Source organism: Carcharhinus amblyrhynchos, chromosome 7 (assembly GCF_965287045.1).
Source record: "Carcharhinus amblyrhynchos chromosome 7, sCarAmb.v2.hapA, whole genome shotgun sequence".
Lineage (NCBI taxonomy): Eukaryota > Metazoa > Chordata > Chondrichthyes > Carcharhiniformes > Carcharhinidae > Carcharhinus > Carcharhinus amblyrhynchos.
This window is the reverse complement of record NC_137330.1, coordinates 61,209,421-61,226,444: the sequence shown is the minus strand read 5'-3', so window position 1 is coordinate 61,226,444 and position 17,024 is coordinate 61,209,421. Positions and strand designations below refer to the sequence as shown.

Below are 17,024 nucleotides of genomic sequence, written 5' to 3'. Positions count from 1 at the left end.
GCGCCGTACTTACGCAAGGATATTTTGGCCTTGGAGGGAGTGCAGAGGAGGTTTACTAGGCTGATGCCGGAGTTGAGGGGGTTGAGCTATGAGGAGAGGCTGAATTAATTAGGCATGTACTCATTAGAGTTTAGAAGAATGAGGGGAGATCTCATTGAGACGTGTAAGATGATGAATGGGATGGATAGGATAGAGGTGGAGAGACTCTTCCCGCTCAGAAAGGATAGTAGGACTAGGGGGCACAGCCTCAAGATAAAGGGGGAGGCGGTTTAGAACAGAGTTGAGGAGGAACTTCTTCACTCAAAGGGTGGTGAATCTCTGGAATTCTCTGCCCGTTGAAGTGGTGGAGGCTACCTCGCTAAATATTTTTAAGACGCGGGTTGATGGGTTTTTGATAAGAGAGGGGATTAAAGGTTATGGGGAGAGGGCGGGAATGTGGAACTGAGCCACGACAGATCAGCCATGATCTTATTGAATGGCGGGGCAGGCTCGAAGGGCTAGATGGCCTACTCCTGCTCCTATTTCTTATGTTCTTATGTTCTTATGTTCACACGTAGACCAGACTAGGTAAGGACAGCTGATTTCCTTCCTAAAGGACAATAGTGAACAAGATGGGTTTTTACAACAATCAGCAAGTGGTTCCATGGTCATCATTAGACTTTTAATTCTAGATTTTTATTTAATTCAAATTTCACAATCTGTTGTGTTGGGATTTGAACCCATGTCCGCAAAGCATTACCCTGGGTCTCTGAATTACTAATACCACAATGCTACCATCTCCCCTGTAAAGATATTAATACTTTTATTGTGAAAGCCATCTGTATTTTGATGCATTTGTCTTTTTTTTAACAAACTGGCCAGATCCATGGCCAAAATTTTTGGGCTGTTCCCACCAGTGGGACCTTCTGGTCTGGCTGAAGGCAAACTGGTTCCCCAGTGATGGAAGGCAAGAACAACAGAAAAACCCATTGACAGTGTCGGGGCTGGACGAACCTGCTGCAGGCAGCTGGTGGGCTGCCTCCACTACCGCAGAACACACCGCAGTAGGGATCAGTGGGAGAAATCCCACCCTATGTATCCACTTTCTTAAACAGAACAAGCTTCATTTACTACCAAATATGCAGTCATTGGCATTACAGTGTTGTCCTGCTGCAGTATCGAAAACTGACTTCCACCTGAAATTGTCAGAATGTGGGTGATCTTTAACAATCATGTGAACTATAATGTAACCTTGCCAGCAATGCATCCATTTTACAAAATTTTAAACATGTTGTCCTGAAAAATTGAGTAACCCCAGGGCTGTGCATGTTGCACTAGAGGCAGCTACATGCGATATTGGTCTGCTGAGTTCATTTGGTAGCTGCAGGCAATTGTGGAAACTCAGTGGTCTAAGACGTCATCAAATTGGTTGAGGTTGTAAGGGGAGGAAAATGGGGGAAGTGGGAGTGACTGAGGGGAACTGAACTCTGGGTGGTAGAAATCTACCAATTTCCCCCTCCTAGCTATGGGAAGAAAGGTAACATTTTAATCAGGCTGTGGTCAGTTGCAAATGAGTCACTTGCAAACAAGCAAAGAAATTGATGCCTACTCAAGACTGGGCTGTGACTGTCTATGCAACTGTTTTCCCAATATGACAAGTGGAACGCTTCTGGGTAGAAAGGATGCTTGTGTGGCATTTGCCACATTAGATCCTTGGGTTCCTGTGGATGGAATGAGCTGTGAACCAATTTCTTGTCCGGTATATTAATTGTAACCATCCACAAGGGCTCTTTTGAAGGGGAATCCAGTATTTTCCCCACTCTTTTTCCAATCCCCCTGCAATTATTTTCAACTTTCATTTCAAATTCTTAACTGTTGGATGTGTTTAAAAAAAACCTGATTCTTTTGCCAGCCATTTTCAACTTATATCATCAATCCATCAGCTGCTGGGAACAATTCCTCTTCATTCACTTTAACTTTGATTTGCGACAATACAAACACAGGATAGTCTTGTGTATTCATTTCAATTTCAGGGCCTGTATCCGGAATCTCATGGTGTGATTGGAAATCGCATGTACGATGTGGAAAGGAATGCCAGTTTCAACCTTAGAGAAGAGGAAAAGTTCAATCCCCTCTGGTACAAAGGACAGCCTGTGAGTATTGGAATTAATAATATTTTGAGTTTTAGAACACTGGTTTATGGTATCTTGGCAGAATTTTATTCCCTCCCTGTGCAGCATGTTTGGTGGTGAGGGGGACATTTAATCAGGTAGGAGGGTAGAAAGTGGGAATCCCAAAAGTGTGGTGAGAAGTGTTGGAACTCGCTCCCACAGGGAATGGTTGAAGCTAAGAGTAGAGATGCACTTACCCAGAAACTAGATGAGCACATGGAAGAGAAGGCAATGGCGGGTTACAATGGTGGATTTAGATGGAGTGTGATGGGAGGAGACTCAAGTGGGGCATAGTTGCTGCAGTGGACTATTTGGACTGATTGGCTTGTTTTTATGCTGTATGTTCTATATAATCTGATCAAAAGAAGAATTGAATATTCAGTTGACACTTAGCATTGAATTGAATGTTTGAGACAAGGTTCACGCCCACTGGCTGGAACCCAACATCAAACATTTTCTGGAAGCTCAACAGAATTTTGTAAGAATCATTCACCTGGGTCAAGTTTAACCAGTGCAGAGCAGATATTCTTTCCCAAGAGCTGCTGGCCAGTTAGTGACCAGTAGTGCTCCAGTACTGGCAGGGCCACTGGAAAATTCCATTCTGCGAGCCACGCCTGTCCTGGTTCCCGGATGGGCTTGGTGGTAAAATTCTGGCCAAAGACTTGCCAAAAAACAGTATTCCATTAAAGACGTTCTTTATTTTGCCAACGCATTGGGAGAGAGATTCCAACTTCTCTCTGGCCTTATACCCCATGGATACAACAGAGAAACTTTTCTGAAGATTCGATCCTGCTGCCCAGCCTATCATCCAAGCTGGATGGTTCAATTACATTTACTATACTTTATTTACTCTGGCCAATAGCATTTACCTTCCAGCAGAATTAGGAATTCATTGGTCAACTGAACCCAGAAGTTTCTACCCCCGCCCCCCAACTGCCATTACCTAGAAACTGTACCTATGCAAACCCAGTAGATTCAAGAGTCACCCCTAACTCTTGCAATCTTGAGAACTAGAAGGGAGTCATCTTCTCTGATCTGTCTTCTGTCATTTTATCAGTGGAGGTTGAATTGCAGTTATTTATTACAACTAGAAGCTGAATCCTTTGATGCATTTCAATAACCTTGGTTGCCTGTAGCTGCTTGGCCTGTCTCTGATAAAAGGGGCATTTTATGATGCTTTATGCTTCATTGTTTTGAAAGAATGTAGTCTGTCTAATTAAACTTATTTAATTAAATGTCTAATTAAACTTATTTCCCATAACGATAAGGGATAAATTGTCTGTTGGTCAAAGCTCGCAAGAAAATGAAAAAAACAGAATAATTCTATTATACTTGTTCAAAATGGTTATATATGTTTGCTACAGACAATATCTTGATATTGTATGATATATAAGTGAGGCACATGCCTTTGGTGTATATATATGGCACACTGTGGTCCCAATTTTAAACTAATCTACTTGTTTTAATAGTCTCAAAAATGGGGATTTCTGTATCTTCTGCTCCAATCCCCACATTCTGGTCCTTGGCTAGCCCAAGATTAGGCCACAAAATAGATGTGTCCCAATAAGTGTTCTTGGATGCCAAGGAATAAATTGGCCTCCGGTTCCCTTTCTTTATTGCCCTGACTGCCATCACTGATGCTGTACCTTTTGTCAACTTTTGCCACATTTACTCCAGTTTATAATTACCACCAATGCCAACACCACAATGAAAAATAATACAATCCCTTGCAGGATTGATGTTCCCAAGGAGCCTAGCCAGCCTGAGAGCCAACCACCCAGGGTGAATGGTTCAGGATTTTTGAGTTTCTCCACCTCTTTTTTTGATGTGATTAACCAGATTAGTTGTGTTTCCTGGTATTCATTGGTACGTGCAACTCTCTAATCCAATTATTGCACATGTCCCATCCCTTGCTGCCATAATCCAATGTCAATTTGTGTTGAAGCACCACAGTGCGCATGGCTACCATCTCACCATTGATCTTAGTAAGGGCAGTGGCTGTATCATTGGCAACTTGTTCCAAGATGGAGCATAGAATCAGAATTTCTTGCAATGTTTTAATTACTTAATAATGGGGAAACAATATGTCAAAGAACCATCCGGCCTTTGGAATAGCCTGTCAATGTGTTGGCAAGTGAGGGAATTTAGGAGTGTGATATATATATATATATGGGATTACATATCCAAGATCCCTCCATCTGACAGGGACCAAGGATATGCCTATCCCCACAAATCCAATATGTTTTATTGAGAATTGGATAAATCTTGCCTCTACTAAGCAATGAGACATTGGTAATTACTAGGTGGATTCAGGCACTGCCAGGTGGTACGATCTATCACGTAGTTAAATTCGTTCATGTCTAAGTTTTTCTCTTGGCCTTCCATATTTCTAGCCCCAAGATATTTCTTTTGGTTTTGGTATTGGCTGTTTTAAAACTAAACTAGGAGCTGGTCTTCCTACGTTATAGATAGGTATGTATCTGTATAGCTCAACACCCCCCCGCACAAAACTCACTGCTATGAAATTCTTTCCTTACCTCTCTACTAATGAATCCTGGTATTGGGTGTCCAGGATACTTGGAATGCTGGGCTGTTTGATCTACCATTACCAATTCTGACCATGTCAGAGGCAATTGTTATAGAGGTATCTGTTCCCCTCCCCCCACCCCCCACTCCCCTCCCTCTGCATGGATGGGGGTGTGTGAACGCACCCAACATTTTGACTGCTTGGACTTTGTAGTATTTGTGTGTGCCATTTATAGGTGAGTATTCACACGTACCTCCCGAAGAGGACGCTGAAGTACCTCAGTTGACGGTCCTACCCGAGTCAAGGTTTGTACATTCAACACTATAAAGATATAAACACATGTATTTATCATTACAATTTTTACAGCTTTCCCTCTTTTTCTTAAAAAAGAAACAAACCCCAACCATTGATCAATGTCAAGTAAATAATACTTATTTTACAGTCCTACGCAACAGCCATGTTATACTCTGTTGACTTGGCCTTTGTGATGGATGTTGTCTAATCAATCTTGATTGTAGCTGTAGAACTCCAAAAATCTTCGCTATAGCATACAATATTCTGTAAATATAAACCAAAAATGGCCTCCCAGCCTTAAGGTTAGTCACTTATTAATTGAATTGCTTCCCCTCTTTTAATACCCACGTGTTATTCTTTTGCCATAATCTGGCCTAATCGAGCATTTTATCTGCAAATCCAAATTAATTGAATTATCATTGCTGTAATCATAAAGTTCCAGGATTATTCATTGGGATATGGTTTTCGCTGGGTCCGGTGCCACCATCAAGGACTACATTTCTCATTAATCAAGGCGCATATTTGTCCTGAGACTACCACATCAAAAGACCCTGCCCAAAGAATTCCTACCCTTTTTATATTTGTCATGGGTTTCACCATTACCTTGTCTCCTGGTGTAGGCAATTCAGAAATATTTCCTTCTGCCAGTTTCAATCTCTGATCTCTGTGCTGCTGCTGTGTGATTATCTGCTTTCTGAGTGAATGCCTATTTGAGAGAATGTCTATTAAATCCTGCATACATTGCAATACTGCTCCTTGGCTTACCTCAGGTTCTTCTCCCCCTGTTATTGCATCCTATGAGAGGCGCATTGCTTTTCCTGTCATCGGCTTGAAAGGGGTTACCTGTTCCTCGGGCAGGAATAGCCCTTTGTCGCAACAATATTGCAGGCAAAGCCAGCACCCAATTGTTTCCCTCTTCTAAAATAGCCTTAGCTAAACTGTCCTTCAATGTTTGGTTCATTTGTTCCATCATCTCTGAGCTCGAAGGATGATATGGTATATGAAATCTTTGCTTTATTCCTAACATTCAACAGACTTTCTTTAAGACTCTGCCTGCGAAGTGGGTTCCCTGATCAGAATCAAACTGAAGAGGCATTCCCCATTTAGATATTATTTCATTTCCCAATATCAGAGCCACAGTTTTGGCTGTGGCATCTTTGCATGAAAATGCTTCAACCCATCTGGTAAATTGACTTACAATTACCAAACAGTACATCTTTCCTTGGACCCATGACAAAGGTCCTGTGAAATCCATTTGTAAATTTTCCCATGACCCTTTTGATCTTGGTTGACTTCCCATTTTAATCCAGCAGAGATGACCTGGTTCCACTAGGGTGCACTGCAGGCACCTCTGGTAAAACCTCACCACATCTCTTTCCTTCTGCTTCCACCACCAACGTTCTTTTAATAAATTAAACATTTTGTTTCTGCCTGTATGTACTAATCCATGATATAATTTCAGCAGTGTTTGCTGTATTACCTTGGGGACTATTATTTTCCCCTCCCTTCTCCATATTCTATCATGATCTTCCTGTCTTCCATCTTTCTTTCATGTTTCCTTTCCTCTTCAGCTGCTTGCTTCTGCACTTGTTTCACATAAATAGCTGAGCAATCCTTGACTGACTCAGTTGCTACTCTTGTAGTCTGTATCCATACCCAATCTTGTTCTGCTAGGGCCTTTGCAGGTTCATTGGTTAAGCTGTATCCCTTCGGTGTTTGATTCTCAATTTTTCTGTAAACTTCAACTTTTGTTACTGTTGCCTGAGGAGCTGCAGGCTGCTTGAATAGATCTCTAATCAAATCCTCATGCTGTATTTGCCCTCTGCCAGAATTTACAAATCCTCACCTACTCCAGGCTGCCATGTAATCATGCACAATTCGAAAGGCAGACCTGCTATTGGTATAAACATTAGCTTCACTCCATTCTAAAGCTTTAGTTAAAGCTAATAACTTTGCTACCTGTGCTGAACTATTTCCAGGGATTCATTCTCCTGCAATCACTGTTGTCTCATCATTTACCACCACCCACACAGTGGAGCTGGCTGGGGGGTACCAGAGAGGGGGTTGCTGGCAAGGGTGGTAGAGGAGAAGGAGGAGGGTAGGCAATAGCATGGGTAGAGATCCCTTTCCTGATGCTGTGTTCCTCAGTTGGGCTCAGAATGCCTGTATATTAGGGAGTCACCACTAGTGGGCTGCAGACAAATACAACAGGTTTTGATGTGAGGTTGTCTTGCATGGTGACCACTGGCCATTATGAAACTAAGTGACTACTTAAAACCCTCAGTTGGCCTTGGGGCCAGAATGCCAGCCTCCACCCTTCCAGTCCAGGCATAATCTTTAAAGAAGCAGGGTTTCCAACCCAACCCCACCCCGACCTCTCTGATCCTGATCACCTCCCTCTGAGGCAAGGTATGGGGAATGGGGGAAGGGAAGAGGAAGGCATAACATTCTACCCCTAACATCAGAAATAATTTGCTTTTGCAGGGTGAATTTTAATCCAAACACTTCAAATATTATGAAGTGCTACACACTATTGTTGAAGTTTTTACTCTGCCCTGTATAAAGTGTTTCATTTTTTTACTCATCAATTGCTGAGCCCAATCTATAGTTGTTGAAGTACAGTTGGTGACTTATTAATCTAAAAATATTCATACCACATTCTTTTAGTTCTTACCTCATAACTTTTGCATCTGCTCCAGATGAGTGGGGAGATAGACATAGTCTTGGTTTTTTGGCATCAGCTAATGTATGCATAATTTTGTGCAGAAATGACCGAGAAGAGTGATCTCCTGTCTGCAATGTTTTCTGTGGGTTTTTTTGTGTGGGTAAGATCCATCCAAGTTAAATGTAGAAACCTTGCCAAAGTGGGGCTTTAGGACATTATTTCTCATTTAAATTCAGGATAATTGTCTCGTGGTTTCTGAATTGAAAATGATTTGCTAAGTGTTGCTAGCTCACAGTGTAATTGCCTGGTTAACTACTAGGGAACTCATCATAATGCATTCACTTCATTTCAATTGCATTGCAATAAAGCTGCACTCGCAATGAGAAATTCAGTTCTTTGTTAATCATCATAATAGTCCTATTGTTGTCAAGGTTAAAGCATTTTAATTTGTTACAGATTTAAAAATCATCTTAGAGGAAAAGTATTTACTTTTCTAACAGGAGGAAATTCTAGCAGTTGACAAAACTGGGAATTAGCCAAACATTTCAATGAATGAGGAAGTGGTGTAGTGGTAACCTCAATGGACAAGCAATCCAGTGGTCTAGGCTAATACTATAGAGACATTGACTCAAACCAACCATGTGTTTTAGATTCAGTTAATAAAAAAATGAAAAAGAAGTCTTGATAATTGTCAGTTGGTTCACGAATTCCCTTTAGGAAAGAAAATTTGCTGTCCTATTCTGATCTGGCCTACATATGACTCCAGATGCATAGCATTGTAAGACCTCTGAACTGACCTAGAAAACCACTCAGTTGGATCAAACTGTTATGAGGTCAAGAAAGAATGAAATTGGACAGACCATCCAGCGTTGACCAAGGCACCAACTAGTCAAAGTCCGCCTCGCAAAGTTCTCCTAGTGCTAAAATTGGGACAGCCGTCTCGCAGACTAATCAATCAACCGTTTGACATAGTCATACTCATCCAAGGAAGTATCCGATCCAAGGAAGAAGTATACAAATTGGCCAAGTAAAATAATAGGCCCGAGGACTGGGAACAGTTTAGAATTCAGCAAAGAAGGACCAAGGGAGTGATTAAGAAGGTGAAAATACAGTACGAAAGTAAGCTTGCAGAGAACATAAAGACTGACATTAAGAGTTCCCATTGATATGTGAAAAGAAAGAGGTTGGTGAAGACAAATGTAGGCCCCCTACAGACAGAAACGGGAGAGTGTATAATAGGGGACAAAGAAATGGCCGAGCAATTGAATACATTCTTTGGTTTTATCTTCACAAAAGAGGACACAAAACAAATGCTGGAAGTGTTGGAGATTTAGTGCGAGGGACAAACTGAAGGAGATCAATACTAGTAGAGAAATGATGCTGGGAAAATTAAAGGGATTAAAGGCAGATAAATCTCCAGGGCCTGATAATCTACATCCCAGAGTACTTAAGGAAGTGGCTGTAGAAATAGTGGATGCATTGCTGATCATCTTCCAGGATTCTATAGACTCTGAAACAGTCCCTGTAGGTTGGAGGGTAGTGAATGTCACTACAATATTCAAAAAGGGAGATAGAGAGAAAAGGGGAATTATAGACCAGTAAGCTTAATGTCGGTAGTGGGGAAAATCCTGGAGCCCATTATCAAGGAGTTTATAACAGAGCTTTTAGAAAGCAATGGCAGGATCAGACAGAGTCAGCATGGATTTATGAAGGGGAAATCATGCTTGTCAAATCTGTTGAAATTCTTGTAAGATGTAGTTAGTAGAATTGACATAGGGGAACCAGTTAATGTGGTATATTTGGACTTCCAGAAAGTGTTTGACAAAGTCTCGTGCAAGAGATTATTGTGCAAGATTAACGCACATGGGTTTGGAGGAAATGTATTGAGATGGATAGAAAATTGTGTGACAGAGAGGAAATGAAGAGTAGGAATTAATGGTTGCTTTTCAAATTGGCACACAGTAACTAGTGGGGTGCCACAGGGATCGGTGTTGGCACCCCAGCTATTCACAATATATATTAATGATTTGGATGAGGGAACAAAATGTAACATCTCAAAGTTTGCAAATGATACCAAGTTGGGTGGGAGGGTGAACTGTGATGAGGATACAGAGATCCTCCAGAATGATCTGGACATGTTGGGTGAGTGGGCAAATCAATGGTAGACGCAGTATAATTTGGATGTGTGAGGTTATTCACTTTGGAAGCAAAAACAAAAAGGCAGAGCACTACCTGAATGGCTGTAAATTGGGAGAGGGAAGTGTGCAGTGGGGCGTGGGTGTCCTTGTGCACCAGTCACTGTAGGAATGTAGGTGCAGCAGGCGGTAAAGTAGGCAAATGGCATGTTGGCCTTCATTGCAAGAGGTTTTGAGTACAGGAGCAGGGATGTGTTGTTGCAACTATACAGAGCCTTGGTGAGGCCACACCTAGAGTATTGTGTGCAGCTTTGGTCCCCTTTTATTAGGAAGGATGTTCTTGTTCTTGAGCGAGTGCAGCAAAGGTTTACCTGGCTGATTCCAGGGATGGCGGGACTGATATATGAGGAGACATTGACTAGGTTAGGATTGTTTTTGTGGACTTCTGAAAAATGGGAGCGACCTCATAGAGACTTATAAAATTCTACAGGACTACATAGGGTAGATGCAGGGAAGATATTCCAGATGGTGGGGGAGTCCAGAACCAGGGGTCACTGTCTGAAGATTCAGAGTAGACCATTTAGGATGAAGGTGAGGAGACATTTCTTCACCCCGAAGAATGGTGAGCTTGTGGAATTCACAGGAAGTAGTTGATGCCAAAACATTGAATGTATTCAAGAGGTGGCTGGATATAGCACTGGGGACAAATGGGATCAAAGATTATGGGAAAAAAGCAGGATTAGACTATTGATTTGGATGATCAGCTGTGATCATAATGAATGGCTGAGGAGGCTTGAAGGGCCAGATGGCCTCCTCCTGCTCCTATCTTCTACATTTCTATGTTTCATGGAATCATACCTTAGAATGTGCCAGCCACCACCATCACCATCTCAGAGGTGGGAACACAGTGGTATACACTTGAGAGGAGCTGCCCTGGCACTCCAGACTCCATAACGTCTCATGCCATCAGGTTAAACATGGGCAATGAAACCTGCTGCTGGGTACCACCTACTGCTGCCTTCGCCACCCCCCCGACACCCCACCTTCAATGAATAATTAATCATCTCAATCCATGAAATTACTAAAAACAAAATTGCCTTCTATTTGCAGGATAATGTGTTTTTCTAATTAAAATAGAACTAGGGTGTATTGGAAGTGCACAACATGTTGTGAAATAAATAAAGAGAAAATCCAACTTTAATATGTTTCCAGCATAGTTATTATATTTTAATCATTTACTGTTTTCCAATTTAGTTCTTCAAGTTTGTTGTGCACAGATGCCTCTGAACCCCATCACTTCTTTTGGATTTTGATAATAAAGTTTGTCATTTTCATTGCTATTCCCATGAGAGCTTGGGATATTTTTACTAAGTTAAAGATGCTGGATCAATGCAACTTTTAATAGCTTTGAAACTGTTCATGGAATCATAAAATAACACAATACAGAAGGTAACAACATGTTCCAACTATCCAATTAATCCCTGTCTTCCCTTTACCCCAAAAATATTTTTCTTTCAAAAATGTATTTCATTCTCTTATTAATGTTACCATTACATTTGCTTCTAACACCTTACCAGGCACTGCATTGCAGATCATAGCATATCATGTATGGAAAATAAATACTTGCTCATTTTGTCAAAGTTTCTGCAACTGAAAGCCATTTCTCCCAGTTTATTTTGTCAAGATTGTCTATGATTCTGAACATCACTATCGAATCTCCTGTTAACCTTTCCAGTTCTAAGCAGAACAACTTCAGTTTCTCTCATCCCTCCATGTAACTAAAGTCCCTCACCCCACGTACAATCTCTTCTCCCTCCTCTTTGAGACTTTGACATTCCTTCTAAGGTATGATGCCCAGAATTGAACACAATACTCTAGCTGAGGCTTAACCGGTATTTATGAACTTTTGCTGTAACTTCCTTTTCTATTCTGTTCTTCTAGTAATAAAGCCAAGGGTACTATTTCCTCCTTAGCAGGCTGCCACTTTGAAGGATTTATGTGAAAACACATCCTGGAGACTGTAACTTTTTAGTTCATATTTCGGTCCCCTCAGTCTTCCTGTGAAAATCGACCATCGGCTCACGTTTTTCTCTGTGTTCAATTTCATCTTCCATGTGCCTGCCAATGTCACCAATCGGTGTCTATCCTCCTGAATTATTCCACCATCCTCCTCATTATCTGTTACACTTCGCAGTTTTGTATTATCCGCAAACTTTTGAAATCATGCTCTGTATATTCAAGTCCCAGTCATTGATATATATATATATAAAATAAATATTAAGGGTAGTGGTTCTCATACTGATACCTTGAGAACACCACAGCATGCTTCCTTCCTGTCTGAGAAAGCACCATTCACCACTTGTTCCCTGAGGGACTTTTAATTGTCAATGAAATAAGAACAGGCCTGTGTGGGAGGCTTATGCGTGGTGAGAAAATTGAGACTGTAAATAACAGTAGCTCTTATAATTGATTGCTTTTCTTATTTTCCATATTAATACATTCAGTGCTTAATTATGCGTTAAGACTATGGCTTCATGGTGCTGTGCTTTTTTCCTGTGGCTATTGTTTATTTGCTAGGATTAGTAGCATCATGGATAAACTCAGCCTTTCCTCACCTCATCTACACAGATGTAAGTTCCAGTCGAATAGAAAGACCAAGTGGGAATCTTGTCTGACTTCCACCCCACCCCAACCATTTGCTGTAGTATATTAGTATGTTACAACTCCCCCTGCTAGGGTAGAATTTCCCCATTGCCCCAAGATGTGCCATTTATTTTCCACGATGTACTCTGCTGATTGACTGAGCTATTCCTGAACACAATGCACACATGGAGCTATCGTCCAAACTTCCTCAAAGTCATATTTAGGAGTTCCAAAAGATAAATCATAATGTTATTCTGATTGTAATATCTCAGAATTATATCCCATCCTTGTTGCCATCTTTCTGTTGTGTACTGCACTGTGAAAAGACTCATGGTGTGGACACAACGTAAGCAATTGTTCTTCGACTAACTTCATTTGCACCGCCCCAACAGAGCAGCAGATGTAATATTCTCTATCCACAATCAATCATGCTGAGGCTAAATGGAATGCATTTTATTGCCTGAGGTAGTAGTGAACTTGCTTGCCTGCGCTCGTTGTATAATCATGGGAACCATTCAAACATTGGCTTTTGATGGTGTGAGTTTTGTTAAAATGGTGTGGGTTGGCATTGGGATTTTCTTGCTAGCTACCTATACATTTTGTGATCCCTTCTGTTAGCACCATTGACCTGATGTACCACCAAATGTCCTGTTGACATCATCATCTGGTTATAGTATCACAAGTATTGGCAAATAACAGATTTTCTTTCCAACATATGCAGGAATTGTTTGGTGAATTCCATCAAAGAGTTTTCGAAGGTTTGATTAGCTAATCACTTTATTTGTTCTTCTAATAGTTGTGGCTGACTGCGATGTATCAGGGTCTGAAGGCTGGTTCCTTTTTCTGGCCCGGATCTGAAGTCAAGATAAATGGAACATATCCAAACTTTTATAAAACATATAACAGGTACAGAGAACAACATCTAGCATATTTCCTTGTTTTTGAAAATAAATTGAATGGTATTTTGATAAGTTAGTAGAATCATTTGTATTACCTCCGGGAAGTATTTCAAGCGTGGCAAGGTGGGAGAGCGCACAAGTCCAAATATCCAGAGAGAGCACCCTTGTGTGCCTATTTGCTGTGTCACTCGTACTGGACAATATCGTCAAATGGTCTAATGGCATCAATGAAGAACATTTTAGCCACTGGAGATGCTTGGTGGCAACCCAGCCCCAAATGTTTTGCGATCAGAAGAAACACCTTATCCGGTCAGATGCCCCAGGCCTCTGGAAGAACCACAGATCGTCTCTAGTCTAGTACAAAGCAAACAATAGGTTTGGAATTGAAGGTAATAGCTAAAGTTTCAAGGTAGGAAATCAATGTTCATACCCAAAAGGTTGTAGTGTAACTGGGACAAAATGGCCATCAAGCTTACAAGGTTCTTTCTCACTCAAGAGCGATGGAGAACCAAGCGAAAAGAGCGCTGACTTTAAAGGACGTGAGTCAGCAGGTTTGTAATGGTCAATGAAAGACAGATCATCATGGAAACGAAAAATTGGGAGTTCTAAATTCAATTAACTTATTGCTCAGGTGGTGAAAATGAAAATGACCTCTCCTCCATCTGGGAATCTTGTGAATTAAAAAATAGCTCATGGATATGTGGCTGTACTGTAAAACTGAACATTGTCTTATTTGGTTTAGTACTAAAACTGATACCTGTAAATAATTGCAAATTTCAAACTCATGTTTTTTTTTCTCTTAAGATCCATTGGATATGAAGAAAGAGTTCTCACTATTCTTCAGTGGCTTGATTTGCCAAAGGAAGAAAGGTAATTATTCATATTTATAAATTACATTAGCAGAATGTACTAGCTACACCATTTTCATTGCTGTTTAGTCTATTAAAACCCACCAAAGGTTTATGGGGATAAATTCCTCTAGGCCTTACTGGATTATCTGCAGTAACTTTAGGAGAAGATTCCCAAAACCTCACAGAAAACATCTGAATGATCATCTGTCAGTGAATTTGCAGAGAGAATGTTGACAGATTTTCTGGAAAAAGACATAGCTGTGCCCAGTCTTGTTCCCACACCTGGATCAGGCTTACATGCAGGGACCTGTTGACACTGAAGGCAAGAGCACCTCCACTTGTATCTGACGTTGAGTTGAGCTTGCTCAGCACAGAGCAAGCGTGTAAAATTGGAACCTGCCCAGTTTCATATCTTTCAGTACCACATGAGACACAGGTGTGGATTTTTTGGGTGAGGAGGGGGTGGGGGAGATGAGTTAGCAAGCAATGCATCTCATAAACGTTGTGGCCACAGGTGGGACTTTTGTCCTCACTTGGAACTAAGTCCATTGGCCTTGGAGAAGTGCTGGCCAATCAGATTGGCTAACCGCTATCCAGCCCAATTGTTCTCATGGCACACTTCAATGATGTGGGTATGCTGGCGTTGGACTGGCGTAAACACAGTAAAATGTCTGTCAACACCAGGTTTTGGAGACAATACACATCTCTAACCTGTGATCAGTGCTCCTTCCACTCACATTGTCAGTCACTTCAGGTCTTGAACAGCAGGTTAGGTGTAAGGATTCGCATTCTAATCAGTAATCTCTAAACTGTCTGTGCTTTATATGCTCTGTCTGAGGCCAGAACACTCCATTCACCTGACGAAGAGGGAAACCTCGAAAGCTTGTGAGTCTATTATCAAATAAATCGGTTGGACTAAAACCTGGTGTTGTCAGACTTTTTACCACACTTCAATGAGACAAACAACTCCACAGTCAACACACTTCTTTCAGCTGAATTGATTGCTCATCAACATCACATTTGATCACTTAAAAAACACCCACATCTCTAGAAACACAGCAAAGGCATCATATATGTTGCCTTTTTTTAAATTTTAAAAAGCAAAGGGGCATACTGTACAATATGTTGACCCGTGTGTTTGCAATGGGAATCTGATAGACAGGGGAATTAAGGGTCATGGGGAGAAAGTGGGAAAGTGGAACTGAGCCACTTCAGATCAGCCATGATCTGATTGAATGGCGGGGCAGGCTCGAAGGGCTAGATGGCCTACTCCTGCTCCTATTTCTTATGTTCATATGTGAGAGAGTTACCAGTTCTGAAGCTTGAAGGATGGAAAAGAAGAAAGCTTTGAGGAGACCATTTAAGGAAATCAATCCTGGAGATTATGAAAACATGGGTTAGTTAGTGTTTGAGCAGAGGAGGGAAATGGCTGAGGGAAACAAGTGAGTTTTGTGGGTCTGTGGAAAGATGTTGTTTTCAGTACTGACCAGGTGGACAAAATTTGGGTCGATCAGAGCATACCAAAGCTCTGAATCACCTGGTTCCATCTGAGTGGGCAGGAAGGGATGTTGTTGAAGTTGTAGCAATTAAATACAGACGCTGGCATGAACCCAAGAGGGTGGATTCACTGTGTTAGTATTGAACTGAAGGAAATTTCCATTCATGCTGAATTTATGTCAGACATTATTCAGACAGTAGTCAAAGAGTAGGATAATAGTCAGGTAGACTTTGGCAGAACAAATCAATATTGAGTCAATATAAAATGGGTCAAACATTTTGAAAAATGCTATGTGATCCAGTTCATACCATAAAACAGCGAATCAGAAAATACACTGTGTAAACGTAGTTCATGTTACAGGGATTAATTGGCTTTCAACTGTGTGTGAAATATTTTTAGACACTAAAATACAATTATAATGTTAGATATCTAACGAAAGCATTTATCTATGAGCTTCTGTGCAGTGTCCCATTGGAAAAGTATTGCCAATGTGGAATAGAGCCAGACGGTTCAGTGAAGTGTTAGCTTCTCTCTGCACATTGCTTGCTGATCTCAATGGGACTGGTATTTAAGGTTATTACTTTTAATATTGGACATGTAATTCTGGGACTCAACTCAAAACATTCCACAAGGCAAATTTTATAGATTTCTTTTCATCTAATTTTAAATGGCACTTAACTTTCCAGCTGTCTAACAAAGCAAATTGGTGAGCAGATTTACATAATGCTCCTTATGGGCGCAGTAAGAGAACAAAGGAAAATTCAGGCGTCTGGATGACATTCTCTTGTCAGTAAAGGTAACCAACTGGTGGACCATTGGATGGCCCCAATGTATCAGGGATTCTCATTTCCGCAAAGCCAATGCTGTGGCCCTAATTCCTCCCTGAATTTCCAACATCAGCCACTCAGGGCCTGACCCATTCCTGAGGCTGTTCAGCTGAACCAGGATTTGAATGCTTTGAACTGCCACACTCCACTCTGGGCCCATTACACTCCTGCTTTGGGTCTGCCAACTTCTGGTTCCCTCTTCCCCTGCTGTCTTCAGCACCGCATTCCCAGGTCACAGTCCCATGTTTTTTGATCTTTCTCGGCTCCTGCAATGAGCCTTGTTTAAAGACCACTCCAGGCCCACGCCACGCTTGCAAGCTGCCCAGCAGATGGTGATGGCTGCTTGGATGCATCCAGGCACAGCGCTGCAGTTGCCCAGAAGAGGCACTGCACAGCGATTAATTCTCAGGATATAGAGGTGAGGTAAGTGGGATGGGACTCCTGGGTGTGGTCACCGGAGGAGCTGTTAGGTTATCAGGAGATGGGAGGCAGAACAGGAGATATCTGGTCCTTGAGAAAAGGGCACCTCTAGTTA

At 41.4% G+C, this 17,024-nt stretch overlaps 1 protein-coding gene across 1 annotated transcript in view; it reads left to right on the top strand.

Annotated features, from left to right (window-relative positions):
• Positions 1–17,024, top strand: part of LOC145344993 (ectonucleotide pyrophosphatase/phosphodiesterase family member 3-like) — a 127,340-nt gene that overhangs the window by 61,601 nt on the left and 48,715 nt on the right. Inside the window, exons 6-8 of the mRNA XM_080192433.1 lie at positions 2,013–2,132; positions 13,211–13,320; positions 14,118–14,183. Coding sequence (XP_080048559.1) covers positions 2,013–2,132; positions 13,211–13,320; positions 14,118–14,183 — 296 coding nt within the window. The remainder of the gene's footprint in view (positions 1–2,012; positions 2,133–13,210; positions 13,321–14,117; positions 14,184–17,024) is intronic.